The sequence below is a fragment of the Clarias gariepinus genome, chromosome 22 (genome assembly GCF_024256425.1).
Source record: "Clarias gariepinus isolate MV-2021 ecotype Netherlands chromosome 22, CGAR_prim_01v2, whole genome shotgun sequence".
Taxonomy (NCBI): Eukaryota; Metazoa; Chordata; class Actinopteri; order Siluriformes; family Clariidae; genus Clarias; species Clarias gariepinus.
Genome location: NC_071121.1, coordinates 26463393 through 26488059, shown reverse-complemented (window position 1 = coordinate 26488059; position 24667 = coordinate 26463393). Strand labels below are relative to the sequence as shown.

The window sequence follows — 24667 nt, the reverse complement described above, 5'->3', positions numbered from 1 at the left end:
GAACGGTCAGAGTCGTATATTTGAGAGTTGTACTGTAAGAAACACACAAATTCAAATTTTAATTTTATTTGTCACATACACAGTCATACACAGTACGATATGCAGTGAAATGCTTATACGACCGCTCGTGACCTTAAAAATAAAATAAAAGCTATATATAAGGAATAAATATTCATAAAAAGAAATACGAAAGTAAATAAATTTAACTAGTAAAATAAATTGTACAAATAGGGGCATAATAAAAATATTACAAAATATAGGAATATAGGGGGGGTATAAAAATTTTAAAGTGGCAATGGCTGTGCCAATATGCATGAAAAGTGACTTAAGAAAGTGGCATGTGCAATGGTCAGATATATAAATATCATGGACACATTCATGCACTACATTTTAATATATCTGACCATTGCACATGACACTTCCCCCCCACACACACATATTATACCCTATAAAATCTCGTATCTGTAAGCTGTCGTGGCCGTATATTTGGGAATCCAGCTCAGACAAAAGACAGAACTACACACAAATCTTTTTTTTACGCACGAATATTTTTGACAGTGATCTTATTCCATAGCATAATAGTGGCACTTTAACAAATACATTGGTGTAATGCCGACAAATGTCCACAAGATGGCAGTGATATTCCACAGGATGCCCTGCTCAATGAGGTTTAACTGTATAAATTACAAGTTGAAAAGAAAAAAAAAAAAGTAAATACTTTAAATTTTTTTGAAAAAAGGGGAAGTTCAGTACAGTGCTTTTTTTAATTGTATAAATAAAAGTTGAAAAGGAACGAAAAGGAAAGAAAAACATATACCCTTGAAAATCTTTTCTTTCTTTTTTTTTCTTCAAATTTTACATATAAAAACATTATGTGAGTTATATCACCTCAAAATGCCCTGATTATAGTTTGGTAAAATATATTTTATAACAACAAATACATTATTATATCATTATATATAATAAACAAACAGCAGGTCTGTATGCACAAATCCTGCGTGTAACACTAGTTAGTTTTTTTAATGTATTTACGGAGCCTTTCATGCAGTCTATTTATTTATTTACTTGTTTTATTTGTTTGTTTATCATGCCTGTATTCGTTCACGCCACTAGGCGGCGCCAATCAGTCGCCCCGCCTTATTTCCGGTCACGTGTGCCCTACCGGGAACAAGAACATGGCGGAAGTTTATCTCTTGAAGTGAGCCGGAGAATCGGGGCAGGAAACAAAACAACAAGCAAGGAGGCGCTCGCGCTTCGAGTCTAATATACAAGTTATTAAGGTAGGAAGTTTATTTTCTTTAAAGGAATACATAAATAAACAATAACGAAATGTTTGTGTGAATCTAGTCGCTGGCTAAGCTAACGACGCGGTTATTATTAGCTCGCGCTGTCAGCGAGACGGGGGCGTGTCCCAAATGAGTGAGGGGCGCACTACATAGGCGCACTCGGTTTTCTATCTTTGCGTCTTTCGTAGTCTGTGTGTGAAGAGAGCGAGAAGGGATTTGACATGCCGCCACTGACATTGAGTTACCAGGCAGGTGCTCCCAGTTTCAGACGGAACTCTCGTCCGCAGTTCGGGTTTATGGTTTAGTTTGTGTAATTTTCTATATAGGGATAAGTATAATATATAAACATGGTAAACGTGAACATTTTTTTTAGGGATAATTGTAGATAAAACACTTCGTTTAGACGCTTAGTTAGTGTGGTGTTAAACAAAAAGTGAAACTTATGAGTAAAGTTTTAAAAATGCTTTTACAACAACATTAAAAACGTCTCCAATTTTTGGTTCTTGTATTTTTATTTTTTACAAGTTCACCAGTGTAATATTACCAGTAAGCAAACACACCGTACACATCTCTTCTGTTAGTGAAGTTCTGCTGTGTAAAACACTACCACAGTGTCACACCCTTCTAGGAAACTAATCAACAGCAGGGTGAAGTGATGACGTCATGAAGAGGGGTTAACCTTACTCCTGCCATCTGAAGCTGATGAGTTTAATGAACACTGCTTTTTATTTATTTATAGTTATAGTTCCCTCCAGTTCTCACTTACACCAGAGTTGATATTAACAGCTTTTCTATCCTTGAGCCCTGACTCGTCACATTACTGAAGTTAATAACACACTAATAAACGCTGTTACTGTGAGATTGCAGGAAAAAAACGACTATCCGGATGATGTTGGAAATCCTGTGGAAAAACAAGTCAAAATAAATGTTCACAGACATCATCACCTTATCATTGATCAAACACTAAAATGTAAAGTAGTTACAGTTTGTAAAAGTGCTGTTTTTATGAAAATCAACTTTGATGTGGTGACAGAAACTCCCTGAGGGCCGTTCATGTCAAACCGGGACTGTTTGTTGTCTAAACACCGTTATGAGAGTAAAAACTCATTAACTTTCTCTCTATATAATCCCCTGTTACACTAATACACTCATCCCAGAGTTTCTCTAGAGCTTGAGCATCAAGGTACAAAGTTTTCTTGATAATGATCTCTGAGATGCTGGCCTCCCAGGAACTCCTTTAAACATGTGAAAATGTCTTTAAGCGAGGTCAGGACTGTACGGGCGATGTGGCACTAACTCCCAGCCGAGTTCCTGTAACATGCGAGTTGTGTTGGTGAACGAGTGTGTGTGCAGTTCACACACACAGATGCGTCTCTTTGCTGCAAACCTTCATTAACCAGAAATATCATCAAATCTCATTTGGAATGTTAAATGGAGTAGAAATGTTCCTCAAAAAATGCTCATATTAAACATTTCCATACATTTGTTTTTTAATCTTTTTTTTATCAGTTTTGTCTGGGGTGCCAATAATTTTGGATCTGAAATATTAGAAAAAGTTTTTTTTTTCATTTGCTTCTATTAATTATTTCTTTAAAAAATTAACCCAGTTAAAGAAAGATATTGAAAAAAAACTCCAATTTCCTTTTAATTTTTCTGCTATTTAGATGAAAAATGAACAAACATAATAATGTAGTACACTTGCTTTAAAACAAACAAAGTACGTGTTAAATTGATAAAGTTTTTAGGAAAATAATTTTACCAAGTTGATGTTTTGTAAAGTTTATTTAAGATTAATTTCGTTTATATTAAACGTTCTATTAATACGCAGTTAAAGTTTGTTTAAATGTGTTGTTTTACAGAGTTATTAGTGACAAAGTGCAGCCACATGAACATCAATAAATGATTAACCCTGAGGCTGAATGTTTATATGAGCTGTGTGTGTGTGTGTGTGTGTGTGTGTGTGTGTGAGAGAGAGAGAGAGAGAGAGAGCTGCATGGTTAGTTAAAATTCATGACCGAGACAGTCTTTGTGTGTCGTATGGAGCAGCGACAGTAATAACTGGAGCGTTTGGGACAGGTCTGTGTGTGCCTCAGGATCACTGAATGAACTGCAGTAATGAGTAATAAGTCAGGAATGTAGATATCTGACGAGTAATGTGACGCGAGTGTAGCGTAGCTTGCGGTTCACCCTAGAGGCTTTGGGCCACGGTTTCGTTTTGAAACACACCTCATGAAAAAATTCCTCTGTCCTGAGCCGAGATCAGCACCGCGATTTATTAAAGAAGATCACAACGGTTTCAGTCGCTGTGTGAGAGACTTCTGATTAAAATCTGCTGCAGTACGAGCCGTAGATAGTCTTACAGTAGGATCATCGGCGTGACCTGTAGACATCTGCAGCTTGATTTGTTTTACACTTTTTATGCGTGCTGAAAACGTGTAAAAACCATTAACTGTGGCCTCATGTGGTCTAATGTAACCGCCAGGATTTGACCGCATTACATCATCGTATTTGTTTAAAACTTTTTAAAGTCAGTATAAGGTCACGTGCAGCACGACTCTCACAGCGCACCGTAGAGCTGTTTGGGACGGGAATCACCAGGGGACGTCAAATACGATATTATCACCATACCTCTGTGATCTATATAATTATCAGGATTTTAGAAATATCCTCCTTTTTTTGTTTTGTTTAGTTTTGTTTGTTTTTTTAAGATTTTGTACCGCAAAGTGCGCTGTGCCCCCTGCCTGTGTGTAAATAGGAACTGCAGTGCTTTACCATCTTAAATTATAAATAAACAAAAACTACATCAGCAGCAGTGATAAAAACAAAATTATAAATAAATTTTGATGTATTCATTTCCACACAAAAGAATTTTGAAAAACAAATTATAAATAAAAAAATTAAACTACAAAAATTAAACTACAGCAGCAGCAAAAAAAAAAAAAAAATTAACCTACAAAAAAATAAAAAAGTTTAAACATTAAAAAAAATTTAATACAGGACAAATTATAAATAAAAAAAATTACTACAAAAATTTTACTGCAGCAGCAGTGACGAAAACAAAATTATAAATATTATAATTATAAAATACTTCAATTTTGATGCATTCATTTCCACATAAAAGAATCAGTCACAGTGAATTAAACTACAGCAGCTGCAGTCACGATGACAACATTAACTCCTTACATTAAGGTTATGTATTTTACAGTAGGTTATATAACCTTATGTTATATATTTGCCTTTATAGTTACATGATGAATATCAGCTGACATTTTATTGGGATTTCAAAAAAGAAAAAAAAAGTGACGTGCAACAAAATATAAAGACGACAGGAATTGCACGCACTCAAGGACATCACAGTCATCAGCACACACATTTCAGAAAGCAGAGTCTCAGTCTAAACCTGGGTGTCCTGGCGGAGAGCACCGAGCCTCAGAGTGGAGACATACTGAGTTACAGACTGAACAAGAAAACAGGTTTAAATAAACACGTTTTACACCAGACACAGTTCACACTACAATATCACATATTAAGATTTACCTTTATTGATGTGTGTGTGTGTGTGTTAAGAATACGGAGAAGCAGGTTCTGTTACTCGGATTTATCCATCACCTCAGTTTAGGAGTGAGTCTCTGCCTGATAAAGTCTGAGAGAGGAATGTGTAACTACTGTAATTAAAACATCTGCTGAGTATGAAGTGATGTCATCATGTGACTTTGTGTGTGTGTGTGTGTGTGTTGTATAGGTCTCAGGCCTGACGTTGTTCCATGGCCTCCAGCTTAACCAAACCAGGGCCCGGGAACGGCCAGCCCATGAAGGCTCAGCTACACATCACTGGTACCTCATCTCTCTCTCTCTCCCATCTCTATCATGTCTATCTCTCTCTGGGATTTTTAATTATTTTATTATTGTTTTACGTGCATGTTTAATAAAATATAGGACAAATTGTGCCTCTGTAATTAATAAATAAATAGCTAGTGCTGGTTAAAAAAAAAAAATCAACACTGGGGTCAGGGGTACCTCAGTGTGTGTTAAGGGGTGGGACTACTGATCAGAAGGTCGCAGGTTCAAACCCTTGAGCAAGGCCCATAACCCTCAAATGCTTAGATGGATAATGAGATGAAGATCAGTCATTTCAGATAAGGGCGTCTGCTAAATGCTGTGAATGTGTACATGTGTGTGTCAGTGTGTAATTTATACTTTGATTTATATTTGTTATTTATAACAATAAAGTGGAATTGAATTGAATTGAGTCGCGCTGTGAGAAGAAAATAATCAGACATCAGGACATCTCAGTGTGCATTTGAGTTTATAACATGTACATTTAACTTTTACTGGGAATGAAGTCACAAAAATGTAGAACTCTCAAAATGTGTGTAGTGTTTATTATTGTTGTTGTTGTTATTATTATTATTATTATTATTATTATTAGGTAATAGAAACAATGTAAAACAACCATAAAAGTAAGTAATCTTAGGGATCTGTGCTGTTTCTTTTTTTTGTGCGCAGTCATCATGTGTGTATAGCTGATTAAAATGAAATAAAGTTACTTGCCCAGGGTCGGGTTGAAAAAAGGATACATCTGAACTAGGGCTGTGCGATTAATTGAAATCGTCTCGAAATCGCGAAGTGATTATGCGTGATTTCTAAATCGCCCTATAGCACGATTTCTTTGCGCGCTCCCGCCTTTTCCCGCAGTTTGCTATTTAAACCAATCACAACGCAGCGCACCTTAACAGAGCGTGAGAACACGAGACTGAGCTTAACGACAAATAAGCTGCAGAAACAGGGACACACACACACACATATTTACTTTTTGCCATAAGTCTGTTCTAGAACATTTTGTTACACCTTTACTAGGTGATTTTCTTTTCCTTTTTTCCTTATGTTTGTTTTTGATCGAATTGTTTTCCTTTGGAAAATTGTTTCATATTCACACTGTAAAACATGTCTGTGTGTCAAAATCCTGATTAAAATCAAAATTGCAATATTGTTCAAGAAAATTGTGATAGGTAATTTCTTTACTACAGATTAATTTCTTTACTACAGATCGCTGTATGGCAGGGTTTGTAGGTTGGATCTCTTAAATGTAAAAATTGGTAGAATTTTTTTTTTAAGGAATTTATTGAATCTAAAACATTTGCCTATGATTCCTATTTTTAATGACACAAGCTTTATTTATTAATTTATCCGTGGTTAAAGTTCTGGACGTTCAGTATCCACCAGGACACCCGATACTGAAAGTAAAAGCCGAACCCTTGGCTCTCGAGTTCCTGATAACCTTCTCGTCTTTCGTTCCTGCAGTGATCACAGCCAAGCTGAAGGAGAGCAAGAAGAACCGGGTCGGCTCCGGTCTGTACGTGGAGGTGAACGTGGATGGCCAGTCCAAGAAGACGGAGAAGTGCAGCAACGCACAGAGTCCCAAGTGGAAGCAGCGTCTCACTGTGTGAGTGCGGGAACGGAAACACACACACACACACGACATTTTGTATCATCATGTAGTTTTATCTTTTCAATAATCCACTGTAATGTCAGAATCGAATGAGAATCAAATAAGAATATTTGACTCATGAACTTGAGCTGCTGTCGGACACACTGAGGTTTATTTTATTGCCAAATGATATCAGGGTGAATGTTGCGTGCTGGTTTCTGTAGGGCTGTAACGCAGATGAACGTCGCCATGACGGCAACACAAAATCCCAACTTTACAATTCAAATAAATGCAAAAATCTAGAAGAAAAAAAAATTATCAAAAGGTTGAGAGCAAGGGAGGAGCGCAGAGAAAAAGAGAGAGAAGACGTTTGTAAAGTTAGTTTTGTCGTAAAAGAGGACCGGGTTAAGAGACTGAGACACACAGTGCAACCTGGATTTGTTAATCGAGCAGAAGAACAGTGTTCCTCACTTTCAATCCACTCTGTCTGTTTGCTGAGTGAAATCTACGCCTTTAATTTGTCATTAAAAATTGCAAAATGGATGAAAACGTGCTCTTAAAGTTCAAAGGTTAGGAATACAAATACAGTTTGAACACAAATCATAAAAATGACCTTCATTTTGGTTGGTGGACCTCCAGATGATTCTCCGAGAATGGAGATCCCAGAGCTAGTGCTAAATATATGATGAAATATTTATTTGAATAATTTTGTGAATCATATACAGTTTCTATGGATTCTGTTTGTATTGAGATTCTATAAGTATCACGATTTTTTAATTACAGGTCGTCCGCGACTTACGAACATTCGACTTACGGATTTCCACAGATATGAACGTTCCACGGTTCTACTTCCGGTTCGATCGCGGAAGTAACTCACACGTATTGTACAAAACTGCAGTGCAACAGATACCAATATTTACAAATATATACATTTTTCCAGTGTATAAGTGAATATATAAAATGTCTTAAGTGTGTGCGGGTGAAATGAGTTGGCCTCACCAGTTTCACAATAATAGAAAATGTCTGTCCTGTAAAGCTCTCCTGATGGTGAATAATCCGCTTTCGGGAAAATTCTTAATAAAACAGAGTCCAATACAGTGGAAAACAGAGACAAAATGGCGCCCGGATTTTCTCCACGATTTAAAGGCGTGACGAGACAACACTTCACTGTGAGATTAATTTCCTTAAGCGTGTGGGGAAAGGGGATTTAGTCAAGTGGACTGGTATGCTTTTTAGTTTTCCAAACGACATTTGAGTTAGAATTTTTTCAGATGACTTCTGAGTTGCATTCGGACGGAACCAACATCTAGTGGGCGTTGCACAAGACATTACTGACGCGCTGGAGATAGTACTGTGGTTCGCGTTGACCAAGACACACCAGAAGGACCGCCAAGTTTGCTAAAAAACTGTAGGTAATTTGCTCTGGAATTTTTACAGAGGTCGTGTGAAAGAAAGACAGACATGGCAGATTTGGGCGGGATTAAAATCACAATGTACGTCTGTGAAACAGAAATTTCTCTAACGACCCCCTGTAAAACTTGTCCCATCCGAATAGGGCTAATGACTCACTTTGTCGGACTTGAGAACAAATCGGACTTACGAATGTGCTCCCATAACAGAACTCGTTCATAAGTCGGGGGACAACCTGTATCCCTATTCGATATTATATTGTTTTCCAGTTCTGTTACGATTCCAAACAAAATCACGCTGTGCTGCTTGGCAGTGTGTGAAGATTGCGCCACCTGTAGGATCATAGAGGTGACATTTTAACAACTTGAATGAAAGAGAATGGCACAAATAAATAAAAAAGATATTTAAACGAATTGATTTTTGGAGTCAATGTTGCAATGCAGTTCTGCTGCACAAAGGATTGTGATGCGTAGCTGAATCTATCGATAATCCAGTGTCAGTTTCAATTGTTTGTTTATTACAATATCGGGAGCACATGGCGCAAGGCGAGCGTGATTCACTTTCTGCAGTGAGTCAATTTAGAATAGAGTCACATTCTCATTAGGACCGAAGAACCTGACCGAGGTAGAGAAAAGCACACACACCAGGGCTCCTATGAAACGTACTGAACTTGGTGTTAGTTTTTGCTCAGATGACCTTGTTTAACGTTTATATTTGAAACATTAGGAAGGAAGCCAAGCCGCCCGTATCAGTTTAATGTTCGCCTAATGATGTGGGAACGACCACAAAACAATGCCGCTCATGGTAAAGCATAAACAACAGGTTTGTGAAGGAGGTTTACGTCTGACATTGGAGACTCCTTCCATAAACATTACCAAAGATTACTTGCTGTCATGGACAACTAATCAACACCTTCTGACCGGTCAGAATCCAGAATTCCTGGTGTACTAGTTGCTACCACTAACCCGTTTGTTTGTCTTTTCTAACCCGTTTGTTTATTGTCTTTTCTCTGCAGGATCGTCTCACCCTTCAGCAAGCTGACGTTCCGTGTATGGAGCCAGAAGACGCTGAAGTCCAACCTGCTGGGCTCGACCACGCTCGACATCAGCGAGACGCTCAAGAGCAACGACATGAAGCGTGAGTGCCGGATCAACAGCATGTGATCATAACCCTGAAACAAAAAGTCACCCTGACGAGTTAGCTGTTACTATAGAAACGGTACCGTCGTAGAGCAGGCGTGTGTATAAACAATCAGATGAAAGCTCACGACCTAATCGTGGATTTGAGCTCTAACTCAGGGGTTTCAGCCACTAGATTTGACATTAGTTAATCACAACAAGCTCGTTTATGTAGAAGTGGGCAAACAGCTCTTTCCTCTGAGTGTGTGTGAGAGACACCACCCTGTGGTGATTTTGTAAATAGGCTTTTATTAAAAAAAATAAATAAATAAAAAATGCACGGTTCTGATGTTTTCGAAAAGAGAAGATGATGATGATCACACAGTAAACATTTCAATCTGTAGCGCAAGATTTATTTATTTAAACAAAAGTGGCATAGAAACATGAATTATTGTGTCAATAGAAAAAAAAGTGTGTGTGTGTGTGTGAGTGAGAGACACTGTAAGTGTTTTCAGTACTGACTGGGCCTTTGTTTTGTTCATCTCTTCCGTTTGCGTGTGTGTGTGTGTGATGTTGCTTCCTCTTCTGCCTAGTGTTTGGTCATTATGCGTGGCGTGTGTTTGCTAATGTTAGCGATAGTAAGTGTGTCATTTATGTAAGAGGACATCGGGTCACGTGAGTTAAGTTTTTTTTATTTTATTTTATTATTATTATTTTTTAATCTTTTTATCCCTGTGCATTCCGTTGTGATGTTGAGATCAAGCAGGCGGATGTATGTTTGGTGTGCATGCAAGAATGCATTCATTTACTTTCCCATAATGCAATGTGTTGTATGTTCCTAACGAGTCTTTTTTTCCCCCCATTAAATTATTAATTTGACCTTGAATATAATGAAGTCAGATTTATAAGAGACAGCGGATGTATGCGGGTGTAGCGTCAGATTAAAACACAGAGTTGTAGTGTGTACAGGGAGTGTGTGATACAGTGTGTGATACAGTGTGTGATACAGTGTGTGATACAGTGTGTGATACAGTGTGTGATACAGTGTGTGATACAGTGTGTGATACAGTGTGTGATACAGTGTGTGTAGAGGAGACCAGGGTCGTTGTTTGTGTGAAGGTTTATGTAACAATCAATTAAATCAGTGAAATATACAGTGTGTGATTGTGAGTGGTGATGGTTTGTAATCAGATAAACTAAAGCATTTCCTGAGAGCTGTGTGTGTGTGTGTGTGTGTGTGTGTGTGTGTGTGTGTGTGTGTGTGTGTGTTGCTTTCGAGGCATACCAGCCAACCAGTGTGACCTGCTGAACCTCATTTTAGTGCTGTGACAGAAACCCGGGACGTATAATCACACACCGCACACACACACCAGCTGTTTTTGCCATAGGTCTAGGGCAGGATTTGAAAAGCATTATGGGAGATTTTTCTGTGGGTACATTGTAGAAGGCAATAAAACTGAATACACATATTCCCCGAGTTACAAACAAATTCATCACGTTCATAGGTCGGATTTGTTCTTAAGTCTGCCGAAGTGAGTCTTTCTCATCTTTAACATGAATATACAACGTAAATCGTACCAATCCACTTAACGAAATCTCGGTCCCCTTTCCCCACACTGCCATCATGTGACCAAAAACTAGAACTCCGCCTAAGGAGTGGTCAATCTCACAGTGTCGTCAGAGCTGTTTTCCACTGTATTGGAAACTGTACTCTGTTTTGTTGAGGATTTTCCAAAATTAGGATTATTCACCGTCAAGACAGCTTTACAGGACATACATTTTCTATCATCTACGAATGTTCGGTCCGTTTGTAATTCGGATCTTAGTGGGTTGGAGACTACCTGTAGAGTAAAATGGCCTTGGTTGTGCTGGAAAAAAAAAGAATACGTCACTTTATATTGTACAATCATCATTCCTATCTAAGAGTGTTCAGTTGTTAAGGTTTATACTTTGTCTAACTCTTCACGTGTGGGTAGATGAAGGCGAGGGTTAGATCTCTGAAGTGTGAAATTAATAGAAATATAAAGTATTTATTTTGTTGTATATAGCTGACCTTTTTTATCTTTGCTGGCTTCTATACAAATGACTAGAGTGACAGGATGTGAGAGAAATCAGAGTTGTGTGTAACCGACAGTCAGAATTTCATCATCCCGACATCCCTCCTGGTGTGTGTGTGTACACAGTGAGCGACGTGACGCAGACTTTGCCGCTGTATGCAGACAAGGAGCAGACGGATGTTGTTGGAGATCTGGCTGTGTGTCTGGACGGCATGCAGGTCGACCCGGCAGCGTTCGCTTCTGCTGAGGCCAACAACAACAGTGAGTCTCTCTCTCTCTCTAGTTATTTCTACTTGTTGTCATGGTAACTCGGTATCAGAAGCACTGGTTTAGAATTTTGATTGGCGCTGGAATCCCAGGTCCCTGCCATCCACCAGGATTTCTGTAGCCATGGAATCCAAACAAACATTCTGCTTTATTTGTTATAATTCATTATAATTCTCATGAGCGATTTTAATCCGTTCCGAGATGCTGATGAATATTTTCCTCTCCTCTCTGTTTTAGCCACGACGAACGGAGAGTCGCACCTTCACGAGGAAGTCGATTCAAGGTGACCTTTCGCCCTGTGTCATCGACACACACAACTGAGTGAGTGACTTATTACAGTTTATAACCGACAGTGACGTTTGTGTGTAATCTCAGAAGGAGCAGAGAGGCGTCCCCGAGCGTGGTGGACATTCCTAACGGACGCGCCGTCAACGGAACCGACTCTCCCTCCATGTCACGACCTCACAGGCCGCCCAGACCCTCTCGCCCACCGCCGCCCACCCCACAGCGACCCGTGTCTGCTCCACGTCAGTCTTCATGATGTCATTACTGTCGTGTTTTTTTCCTCTGAGCGCTTACACATCTCACTGTTTACATTTTTATTTTTTTCCCAGCATGCCCTTCAGTCACTGACAACAGCAGCAGCTCCGCCCAGCCAGAGACACCGGTGCGGATCCCTAACACCACCCCTGACCCCGCCCCTGTCATCCAGATTACCCCTCAGTCCAACCGGATGTCCATGAGTAACGCCGGTCCTCTGCCACCAGGGTATAAAACACGCGCACATACACACCTACACTCGCACACACAGCCCTGAATTTATTGTAAAAAGAATAATCTGTGTGCGTGTGGCTGCAGGTGGGAGCAGCGAGTGGATCAGAGCGGCCGTGTGTACTTTGTGGACCATGTGGAGAAGAGGACGTCGTGGGAGAGACCCGAGAATCTGCCTCAGGGGTAAGGCTTCAACTACAGAGCGAGAGATGTTAAATAAATTACAGAGAGACATTTGCATTAAAAAATATATATTTTTAAGAATTCTGGATTAAATGACAGGAAAATGTTTGTGTTATGCCACGAAAAAACGAAGCTGCCTGAACACACTTGGACTTACGTGTCGTGTGTTTACAGCTGGGAGCGGCGTCTGGACCAATCAGGACGTGTGTACTTTGTGGATCATGTAAGCAGGACGACAACATGGCAGCGCCCCACTGTGGAGACGGTGCGCAACTACGAGCAGTGGCAGCATCAGAGGAGCCAGTTACAGGGGGCCATGCAACAGTTTAACCAGCGCTTCATGTGCGGAGTAAGGAATAACAGACACACACTCTCTCTCCCTCTCTCACTGATTTATACTGCGTGCGTGTGTGTCTAAGTTAATCAGTAGTTGCTATCTTAGCTGATGATCAACACTTTTTTCTTTATTATTTCCCCGAAGCATGCACGTGACTTACACATACTCGTTAAATCAGTGAAGCAGATCCTTTAAAATGAATGAGCTAGTGAGTAATGTTCATTCAGCCAGAACATGGACTGAACCCACAACATGCAACATCAATAATGCAGCTGATAAATGACGACACGAGGCACCGATACATGAGCTGTTTAATTTATGAAGGGGAAAGGCGACAACTGAACGTTTTAAAGAAAGCCGTACTTCCATAAACGTTGATTTCCCCGGAGGCCGGCGTTTCAGAAGTGATCAGACAGACAGAGATCATGGTGAAACACCGCAATAGTGCTGCAAGTGCAATTAGTGTAGAATTAGTGAGAAATAAAGGGAGGTGTTAATCTTATACACCGTGTTCCTGCTTTGACTTAAACACCTCTCACAGGTGGATAGAAAGATACAGTACCTCGGCCAACCAACACACAGGCTAAGCTAACTAAGCTATAGTGACCTTGTGTTAGATTAATGCATTTGGTAAAAGTAAACAAGTAATAAAAAGCAATCTCTGCCCTAAAATAAGCACAATCGAATTTCTAAGCAGGATCACAGCTTTTTACGTCAATGACAACTTCAGTTTAACAAATCCTTTCCCCCAATCACAGAAAGACACCTTTTAGATTGGAGGAATTTATTAAAACAAGAGCCTGCGAGTTATAACAATTCTCCTGAAAGGCTGTAGGATGATCTGTGCTATCGTGAATTCTTCTTTAAAATGAACTAGTGATGTCAATCAATAAAAAAAACAATCCACCACAACGGGGCTCGAACCCAGACCCTCAGATTTAAAATATCAACAACCTAGAGCCCTAGTGGCCTGAGTCACTGCTCACACAGCTTCCCCTGAATGTATTCTTGTAAGAATAGTTTCCCCTTGAAGGTCGCTCGAGCACACGGCTTTGGTTTAATCCAAACTTCCATCTATTTTCATGATGAAACTTGCCGTTCAGCACCTGGTGATGTTTTCTCTGTCATTTTATTATCCGCGTTAATATAACATGTCATTATCACGATCATCACTGTGATTATGGGAAGCCATTAGGGTCAAACTTGGTCATACAGTATGATTCATTTTATGAGGAAAAAAAGTCTAGAGTAATCAAATGCGTTAACACGTGAATATCGACAGCCCTGAAACAAAATCAAACCTTTTTGTAAAGTCTTAAATTCGTTATGTTCTGCTTTTCTAGTTGCCTTAAAAAAATGTTTTCCTGTTTTTTGTGAACGTTCAGGATCAGGCTGCTGCTGCTGCTGCCGCCCAGAATAAAGAGTTTGATCCACTCGGCCCACTGCCACACGGATGGGGTAAAAAAAAAATTTTAAATACCAATTAATCAATCTTTTACTGCCATCTCAATTTTCTGAAATGTGTGTCTTGATGATATACAGCTAATTCTACATTTCCAGCTTTGTTGTTGTTGAAGACGGTTATGCGACACACTTGCCACAGTGTTGTTGATTTGTCTCGTGTCTGTTTTTCAGAGAAGAGAACCGACTCCAATGGCCGAGCGTATTTCGTGCACCACCCGACTCGCGCCACACAGTGGGAGGATCCTCGCACTCAAGGGTCAGGATTTAATTATTTTATTTTATTTATTTATTGTTTTAGATGTATATAATAGCAATTAAACCTGAGCTGTTCATACTATTAAACAATCCATGATTAAATAAGATTACACACCCTGCTGCAGATGGAGGGAATTGGGGAAGTTCAGTGCTACATGTATGAATTTAAACATTAAACTGCTTTGTTCAGAATTTAAATGGACTTTATCGAGTCCTGGCAGGGCCACAGCCATGTACGGCCAGAAGACGGGCGCTTTGCCTTCTGTGCCTTCTTTTGAAATAAATAAATAAATAAATCCAGGTTGGGTTGATGCAGTTCAGAGGACGTACATGCTAGACTTCACCTTTCCTTGTTAGTAGCTGTCGTGTAATAGCGGAAGTTTAGCTAGAAGCTAGTGTGCAAACGACATTCGCTCAGCCTTTAACTCGTACCTCTGATTGGTTCAGGCTGCTGAACGAGAAGCCGCTGCCCGAGGGCTGGGAGATGAGGTTCACCATGGAGGGGATCCCGTACTTTGTGGATCACAACAGGAGAACCACCACATACATCGACCCACGGACAGGAAAATCATCCCTGTGAGCCTCGGTCACACACACACTCACACGTTCAGAAGAATAAGAATATTTATTTTGTACGGTTTATACAATACAAACACTGTGACACACTCACACACCCACCCACACCTATTACTGTATATTATAGTTTTGCCGAAAGGTCACATTACATCAACTTTACATCATCACGTAAAAAATATGCCTTTGATTGACTGAACTAGAAAATAAAACGGTTAGAATTTAATTTACAAACGACTAAAATCATTTATAAATTTGTCCATGTAAAATACAATCTTGCATTAAGGCAGTGGTTCTTAAACATTTTCTGTCATTCCCCACTTGTCAACAAAATGATAACGAAATCGGCCAAGTTTACTATTTATTAAAATATCAATTTCTAAACCAATAAGATCAAATAACACCAAATTCAAAACAGATAAAATACACGTGCGATTGTTATAACAGGCTTACTTTGTCACTTATCTAGAGCTTTCTTTCAAAGAAGTCGAGTGGCTTATTAACGTGACTGGGGTGTGTTTTTAAGTGTCTTCCTACTTTCTTGGGTCTTGTGCTGTCTACCGCCAGCGGTTTAAGACACAAAACACACACGGGTCTCTCCTCTATCCCACCATCCCCACCATGAATCCAAGCGCAACACAGGCTTCATCATGGTTTCCTTTCGCCTGGCTTTTTGGTTGATTAGGCTGATAGTGATAAATCACCTGCTTTTTTGTGATCCATGTAACAAATGTATCCATTGACGTTATTATGCTCACTACACACCTACGCTTCTGACCCGGTTTGTGTTCGCGGTAAAGTTAGATTTATGTTCTCCGAATTTAATAGCTGCGTAAATAAACCAGCAAATAAGATACACACATTTCTTTTTACGTTATCTTTAAGCTACATCCGCCTTAAATTATACATTTAAAAGCATAAACACCATTATTCTCTACGGCACAACGAATGGTTTAGGGATCATGGCAAAATGGCGCACACCAACAAAAAGCGTAGAACGATATTGATCTTCCTTTTTGTTCAGCGCCTGAAGGATCAAAAAGCAACTTTGTTGTCACACTGGAAACTAGAAATGCCAGACTAGTACTGCCTGATAAAATAGTAATTTATAACAAAAATGGGAAACATCAGAATACACATTGGAATAAATGAAATTACATATATAATACCGAATGTTGCCTTATATATTGTTCCTCTGCAATTAACATGCCGACGTTAAACCGTTATTGTTGCACTTTGGTTCCACTTTTTCTCTGATGTTATTTAAATTTACTCGTATTAATGATCCATTTCTTTGCGTGTGATTGTTTAGTTTCGAGTGTCCGATCTTTGTCAATAAAGAAAAGCATGAATTAGAATAGGTACTTTCCCATTATTTTCCACTAATTCCCTCCCGTTCATTGCGCCCCACCTGTCATATCTGTATTCACCACTAGTGGGGCGCCCCACACTTTGAGAACCACGGCATTAAGGTAACGTTGACAAAACACACTTTTTTTTATTTAACAAATACAGACTAAGAATAAAGAAAGGAGTCTCCAGTGCCAGGGTCCAGTCAGCTTGTTTATTTACGCTCTCTTTCTCGTATAGCTTTAGATATAATAAACTGCATTTCTTTTAACAATTAATTAGAAGAACGACTCGTCACGGTTGCTGTAAAGTAAGCAAATCACTTCTCATACACTAACAGCTACATTAACGTTGATTTTGGTTCCTTATTATAAATTTAAAAACGTACACATTGGCATGTCGCTGTGTTCTGGGAAAATTAAAAGCCTTCCAGGCGTCGTATTTTAATTCTATTAAAGTTTCAGGGTGCAGCAAGTCTAAATCCGTCTCATTGTTTCACGGGTTATTTTTATGACGCTGCGTTTTTATTAAATGATTCCTTTCTCTTTGTGTACAGTCAATTTAAATCGCATCACACTGAAACCTGTAGAGCAGGAAGAACCTGGTGCAAAGCAGGAACGTTTCCCGTTGGCATGACCTCTATAAACACACTGGATGTTTACACTCGTGTTGGTTTCACGTCTCTGGAAGTGAAAGTTTTCATTCGGCTGAGATCACAGTTCAAAAAATAAAAAAACTGAAAGCCATTTAGAAACTAAACTTCGCCTCTGCTTATATTAGGTTTTTGGAATGTCATTGAAGGAATGAGGCGCTCGTTGTGTTTGATGTGTGTGTTATCTGTCCCTCCTCCTCAGTGAAAACGGCCCTCAGATCACCTACGTGCGCGACTTCAAAGCCAAAGTTCAATACTTCAAGACCTGGTGTGCGGTGGGTACTGGCTAAACACTGTTTAACTCTCTAGTCATTCATTAATGTTGTTTACTAAAATTGAAAGACACATGCCTTGCAAAAGTATTCATACCCCTTCAACTTTTTCACATTTCGTCACGTTACAGCCACAAACGTAAATGTATTTTATGGGGATTTTAAAAAGTCTAGTGTTCGTTTGTATTCAGCCCCCCTGAGTAGAGCGAACTTTCACTTCGATTAGAGCTGCAGGTCTTTTGGGGCGTGTCTCTACCAGCTTCGCGCATCCAGAGAGTGAAAGATTTCTGCCCGTTCTCCTTTGCAAAATAGCCCTGACCTTTGACTGGGCCGTTCAAACACATGAATGTGAAGCTGAAATAAGTGGAACGGTGGAGCTGAAGTCATTCAATGAGCTGTGACACGATCAGAGTATGACATCACTGTCACTAGTGGAGCAAAAGTACAGACTCAATGTACAAGCACAGTCTGTGACAGAGAATCGCCACCGCACAGTCTCTAACCCCAAAGTAACTGAGGTTCAGTGTATAAAAGTCAAGAGACATGAGACGGGGAAGCGCTGGTCATCTCAGGGACATTGACGGTATGATAACACGGCTCTTTACTTATATGAAGGACTGATCACCACTTGAATCAAGTTATTCGATATTTGATTTAACCACTATAGTATAGAAACAGTAACTTATGTTATGATTGTTGTTATCCCAAAAAAATACATTTACATTTGTGGTTATAACGTGACGAAATGTGGAAAAAATTAAGGGATACTTTTGCAAGGCACTGTACCCAGCGTTTTCCCCTCACGTCCATCCTACCTAAACAATAATAAATTAAAAAAAAAAGAAAAAATTGCTTTTCCAACTTAAATTTCCTTTTTTTTTTTTCTGTAGCAATTATCGATGCCGCAACACATCAAGATCACGGTGAGCCGCAAGTCGCTGTTCGAGGACTCCTTCCAGCAGGTGAGCTCGCTTCATATTCATCACCACATTGGGATCTGTCATTTTTAAACCGTATGCTAACTTCCGTAAAATTCTTAATTGTTGTCTAAGAAAAGTCAGAAACTTGCATAAATCTATTTTGTAATGAAAATTAGGGTAAAGTGTCTGTATTATCACTTAACTTTTAATTACAGAAGTTTGTGTTTTTCATAATTAATTATAACATAACATTGCCTCTGTCAGATAATGAGCATTAACCCCCAAGACCTTCGCCGAAGACTGTGGATCATCTTCCCTGGAGAGGAAGGACTCGACTACGGTGGTGTAGCAAGGCAAGACTCGCTTTTGAATGTTTTTTTTTTTTTAAACATATCACATGACGTAATGTGTTATCATTTAAAGGAATGTGATTGCGTGACACAGTGTGATATAATGCGACATAACGTGATGCAGTGCGCCGTACGGTAACATGACATGTCCCGTAGGGAGTGGTTCTTCTTGCTGTCCCACGAGGTGCTCAACCCCATGTACTGCCTGTTTGAATACGCCGGCAAGGACAACTACTGCCTGCAGATCAACCCAGCTTCATCCATCAACCCAGACCACCTCAAATACTTCCGCTTCATCGGTCGCTTCATCGCCATGGTAACCTCGGCATATATCTTACCTTACTGTTATGAGCTCGTGCACAGATCTCTTTGTAGTTCAGAATTATTTAAAATGCCACGGCACAGACATTTCTAACGCATGTACAGTGTGTGTGTGTGTTTTTCTGCAGATTTTTGCAAAGACAGGACTAAAAATCAAAAACACATTATAATGCGTTTCTGAAAATGATTTAGGTTTTCATAAAAAGGAATAAAATAATAAAAATTATCAGTTATTATTATTATTATTGTCTCTGTTGCGAAAACAATGTTTTGACTTAAGGTACTTAAATATTAATATTTTATAGAATATAAATAGATTTATAATAAAAAATTGCCTGGCGTAAGGTTGTTTCTCAGTCTCGTGATATTAATAATTCAAGTCCAGACCTTGTACTTAATTTTAATTTTTTGGTGCTTAACCAGCTAAAATAGTAACATTTAAATAGAATCTTGAATAGAAACTAATCAGACGAAGTTAATTAAAACATGTTCTGCAGTTCATCACACTGTGTTACTCCTCAGGCTTTGTTCCACGGGAAGTTCATCGACACCGGCTTCTCGCTGCCTTTCTATAAACGCATTCTCAACAAACCCCTGACTCTGAAGGACCTCGAGTCCATCGACCCCGAGTTCTACAACTCACTCATCTGGATCAAGTGAGTGTCCTAGACAAACACACACACACACTGGTTATACTTATAAAACAAGTGCTGAGGACACGTGTAACATGTTATACGTGTGTGTGTGTGTACACAGAGACAACGACATTGAGGAGTGTGGTCTGGAGATGTTCTTCTCTGTGGATAAGGAGATCCTCGGCGAGGTCTCGACACACGATCTGAAACCGGACGGAGGAAACATTCAGGTCACCGAGGAGAACAAGGAGGAATACATCAAGTACACACACGTTTCTACTCTGATTTTTGTTCCATCACTCACCTGAACTCGTCCTCTATCTGGAGTTCAGTGATCACATTAATACACGTGTGTGTGTGGATGTAGAACTGATGCGTGACCTCTGTGTGCCCTTCAGGCTGGTAGCCGAGTGGAGGTTGTCCAGAGGTGTCGAGGAACAGACGCAGGCGTTCTTTGAGGGCTTCAACGAGGTCCTGCCTCAGCAGTACCTGCAATATTTTGATGCCAAAGAACTCGAGGTGACTCGCTTCATCTTTATCGTTATTATTATATTCGCTACATGTTGCTTTGAGGTACGATTTTGTACTGCTTTAGACACATTGTTACGGAAATAACGGCTTGAATGATGTCATCAGGGTCATTATGTGTTTTATTTTTTATTTGCAACAATAACCATTATTAAACGCCCCATACAAATAAAATTAAATTGTCGTATGTTAGAAAAGTGTATCGTTATATAAGACAAAGTAACATGATTAGATTTTAGCTAATACAATTTTGTTTTAAAACTAAACAGAATTTGAAGAAAAAAGATGGTTTAATGGAAACGTGTCATTTTTTTTTCCTCAAACAAATCGTTCACACACTGTGTTTGTGCTGCATTTTTAAAAAATGTGTGTGTGTGTGCGTGCGATTTGTAGGTGTTGTTGTGCGGCATGCAGGAAATCGATCTGACAGACTGGCAGAGAAACACCATCTACAAACACTACACGCGCACCAGCAAGCAGATCGTGTGGTTCTGGCAGGTACGGAAGTATTAAAAGTATTTTGGGTGCTGAGTCACATCGCTATACACCAGACGACAGTACAGTGTGCAGAAAGATTAGATTTTAACCAGGTGAAACGTAAATAACACTGGGCACTTTTTATATATAGTCAGCAAAAAAAAAAAACGTCCCTTTTTCAGGACTGTGTATTTCAACAATAATGTTGTAAAAATCCAAATAACTTTACAGATCTTCATTGTAAAGGGTTTAAACAATGTTTTCCATGCATGTTCAATTAACCATAATCAATTAATTAACATGCACCTGTGGAATGGTCGTTAAGACCTTAACAGCTTACAGAAAGTAGGCATTTAAGGTCACAGTTCTAAAAACGCAGGACACTAAAGAGACTTGTCTACCGACTGTGAAAAACACCCAAAGAAAGATGCCCAGGGTCCCTGCTCATCTGCGTGAACGTGCATTAGGCATGCTGCAGGGAGGCATGAGGACCGCTGATGTGGCTAGTCAGAGTCAGAGGACGGTCCTTTTTTTGCTGAGTATATATATAAATCTAACTGGACATCCATAAATTGTCTCTCTGCCTCACACAAGGCAATTTGTATATATTAGTTATATAATTTCTAAATCACACAAGCTCCCCAGGTGATAGTAATCTCATGCGAATAGTGTTTTACAAATATCACATGGTGCCGTCGTACTGAGAGAGCTGACTCTGGGATAAGTGCTTTTAGTGTAGCAGGGGATTATAAAGAGATATAAAATGACGTTTAACTCTCAGAACTGTGTCCTGTTATTCTGTACAATCCCGCTTTGACTTGAACGATGTCATTTCAAAGGGGTAAAAACTTTTCCACTCTTTCCTCCTGTGGTGTAGCTGGTTAAAGAGATGGACAACGAGACACGAATGCGTCTGCTACAGTTTGTGACTGGGACCTGCCGTCTGCCCGTCGGCGGATTTCCTGACCTCATGGGTGAGTGCGTCTTTTTATTTAAAAAAATATATATTTTTATGAATTAATATACCATTATACAACTTTACAGAAAACATTTTTCTCAAGTCTTTAATTTATCCACGATTTTTAACAATTTGGTTACAAGAAGGAATTTTCAGTTTATAATGATGTATTTTTTCCTTTTTTTTACATAATAGGAAGTAACGGACCGCAGAAGTTCTGCATCGAGAAAACAGGAAAGGAGAACTGGCTGCCCCGCAGTCACACGTGGTGAGTGTATGCAGACTCTCCACTCTCCCCAACTTTAAATATAAACTCTACATGGACCAAAATCCTTAAAAAAAATTGTAAAAGTCTACAGTTACGGAAATCTAATCTTAGTTTATAAACAAAATATGTACATGACATTATCTTCACACCTGTGACTCCTCCTCTCGTGTCCTCTCGCAGCTTTAACCGCCTCGACCTGCCTCCGTACAAAAGCTACGAGCAGCTCAAAGAGAAACTGCTGTTCGCCATCGAGGAGACCGAGGGCTTCGGGCAGGAGTGATACACACACACACACACACGAAGAATATAATATCATGATGCAGCACAATAACAAACTCAAACTCATCTAGCAACCTTTTTCTATTAGATCTGGTTAAACACCCGCAGGTTCTCGCTGGGCCACACCGTCTGGGGTTAAATGCATTTTTACTCATTAATCACATGACCAACAGCACACACACTATTTATCATCAAGAACTGAAATTATTTCCCCCCCCCCCCCCCACTACTGCGAGTTCTCTGAGCATAAACTGAAAAGACAAGAACTGGGTTTTGGGTATTTAGTTGTAATATATATAAAAATATATCTTTTTACAATATAAATAAAAAACATGGTGGATAATATCGCATTATTATGACTGCGGTGTTTTGGTGAAGACTGTTTAGAGACCGGCTGGAAAAAAAAAAATCAGTGATAATGATTATCATGTTCCTTTGTGCAGCTCTACTTATAAAACGTCGAGAAGTGACAGTAGGAGTCGGCCTCTCTCGAGTCTGGGCTTAGACTACAATAGTTAGTGAGCTAGTTCTAGGAGCGTGTGTAATCCAGCCTTGGGTACACTTTAACCAAAGAATTATTTTTAAACTTTGTTTAGTCTAGCCTTGGACTCTCAGCTCTGGTCTTCAGTCTGGTTCTATCTTGAGTCCTAGAACTCAGTTTAGTCCACCCTAGAACCCTCAAGCCTGGGCTCGGACCGTGTTTAACGTGGCCTCGATATTCTCCTGCACCTTAGAACTCGAGCGCTCGGGATAAAGGTACTAGGTGGCACTGTTTGATTAGTCCAGCCTGGTACCCTTGGTCCAGGAGCGCCGTTTAGTCCAGCCTAGTACTAAACCTAGCACTTTATGAACTTGTGACAGGTGTGTTATGGATTATAAGTCGAGCTGCACACACACAGAGAGCTGAACTGCTACACAGTGTGCTAATGCGAACCCATAATGTGACTTAAATCATCAGTTTATACAGTGAAAACATTAATGAGCAATACATTCTAGAACATTTAAGAAACATCACTAGTGAAACTTACAGACGGATCTCCAGACTTCATGTAGCAGAGACACGCGCACACACCATTCACTGTTTGCCTTCTGCAATAAAACCCAGATCATTTGTGGCAGGTGGAAAGCGAGTGCTGATCACCTGTGCTCTTTACCGCCCCCTGTTTTAGAGGGGGTGTCTTTGGAAGATGTCTTTTACTTTCATATTCTGGAGCTCTACTGGATTCGTGCTGATCGCCGTTTGTTTATAGATCATACTATTTAGTTTGTACAATATTATTATTATTATTGTTGTGGATAAGAGGGTTGAAGAAGCATCGCTGATAAATTCTAGGAAGAACAGGAGTAAGTAAATATTTAAAAGTAGTAAGTAATTACAAAACTTCGTAGCAATATCATGATGAACTGTGGATTAAAAAAAATAATAACTGGTGTGTATCGGCACACGAGTAGCCGCCGGTTCCCGGAATATGATTTTAGCGCGTTTGTTATACTGGTCTTGACCACTGGAGTGCTGAGAGTCACATTTACGAAGACGTATACGCTGGATCTGGATCTCTTTAAGCACAAAGATTTAATGTTTAGATTAAACCTGATCCAGATCAGCACCTCAGCACTTTCTTTCACAACTTTATTTCTTTAATAAATCACACCCCTACGCATGTGCTCTCTCTCTCTCTCAACAGATGTAAAAAATAATTTTGTAGCCTGGTTTATAACTAGAACGTGGAAGGTTCTTCTTGAACATCTGCAGGATTAAGCTCATGAGCTATTACGTAACAGACTTTTGTGATCATGAATAAAAAAAAAAAAATTAATAAGAGCAGAGTCATCTGTTTCCTGCTGTATGTGAACCTTACCTTGAGACTAACGCTAACGTGGTGCTCTCTTATGGTTACTTTTCTATCATGTTAAAAAAAACTGGCTACTGAAAAACTAAACTCTGTAAACTATATATGAACTAAATCTTGTACATTGTGTGAATATTTGATTAATTCTCTATGGGGGGGATTACTTTTAGAAGGCTCCTCTAAAGTTTCTGCTCCCTCTTTGACTTATGTACAGTACATTTGTGTAAAAAAAAAAATAAAAGGTTAAATAAACGATTATATGGGTAAATAAAATGTGTTAAATGTGGTACTTTTACTTCAGGAGTTTAAGGTTTGTGATTAAGAGAACGAGGTGAATCGAGGAGACGAACGCAGATACACACATTTGTTAAACTGACAACTAATATTTACTTTTTGTAAATATATTCATGTAAAAAATATTTCATGGTTACTTACTTGCCTTACACACTCCTATATTTACTTTAACTAGTAAACATTGTAAGTAAACTCGTGCCCTATTTCCACAGCCGGATCAAGGCGCGAAGATCGTATCGTCCTTGCTCTTTATCGTTCTGTATGAAAGGAATGATGGCGGAGTCAGGGGTCATTGTTGACCCGCCATTAATCTGGGAGTGGATGTAGACGGGGCAAGAAGAAAGATCTGTGTGAGAAGTTTGAT

The 24667-nt window shown here is 39.3% G+C and overlaps 1 protein-coding gene across 1 annotated transcript; it reads left to right on the top strand.

Moving 5' to 3' along the window:
* Nucleotides 1–1161: 1161 nt before the first annotated feature.
* itchb (itchy E3 ubiquitin protein ligase b) lies at nucleotides 1162–24276 on the top strand. The gene is made up of 24 exons (XM_053482527.1): nucleotides 1162–1280; nucleotides 5029–5120; nucleotides 6588–6729; nucleotides 9140–9261; nucleotides 11426–11560; nucleotides 11804–11849; nucleotides 11942–12093; nucleotides 12181–12334; nucleotides 12425–12520; nucleotides 12695–12869; nucleotides 14243–14315; nucleotides 14493–14577; nucleotides 15024–15152; nucleotides 17354–17426; nucleotides 18314–18385; nucleotides 18608–18696; nucleotides 18850–19009; nucleotides 19537–19670; nucleotides 19771–19911; nucleotides 20048–20168; nucleotides 20571–20675; nucleotides 21532–21628; nucleotides 21808–21880; nucleotides 22061–24276. Exons 2-24 carry the CDS (start codon nucleotides 5051–5053, stop codon nucleotides 22158–22160), a joined length of 2544 nt encoding a protein of 847 aa, XP_053338502.1. The 5' UTR covers nucleotides 1162–1280; nucleotides 5029–5050; the 3' UTR covers nucleotides 22161–24276.
* Nucleotides 24277–24667: the final 391 nt, after the last annotated feature.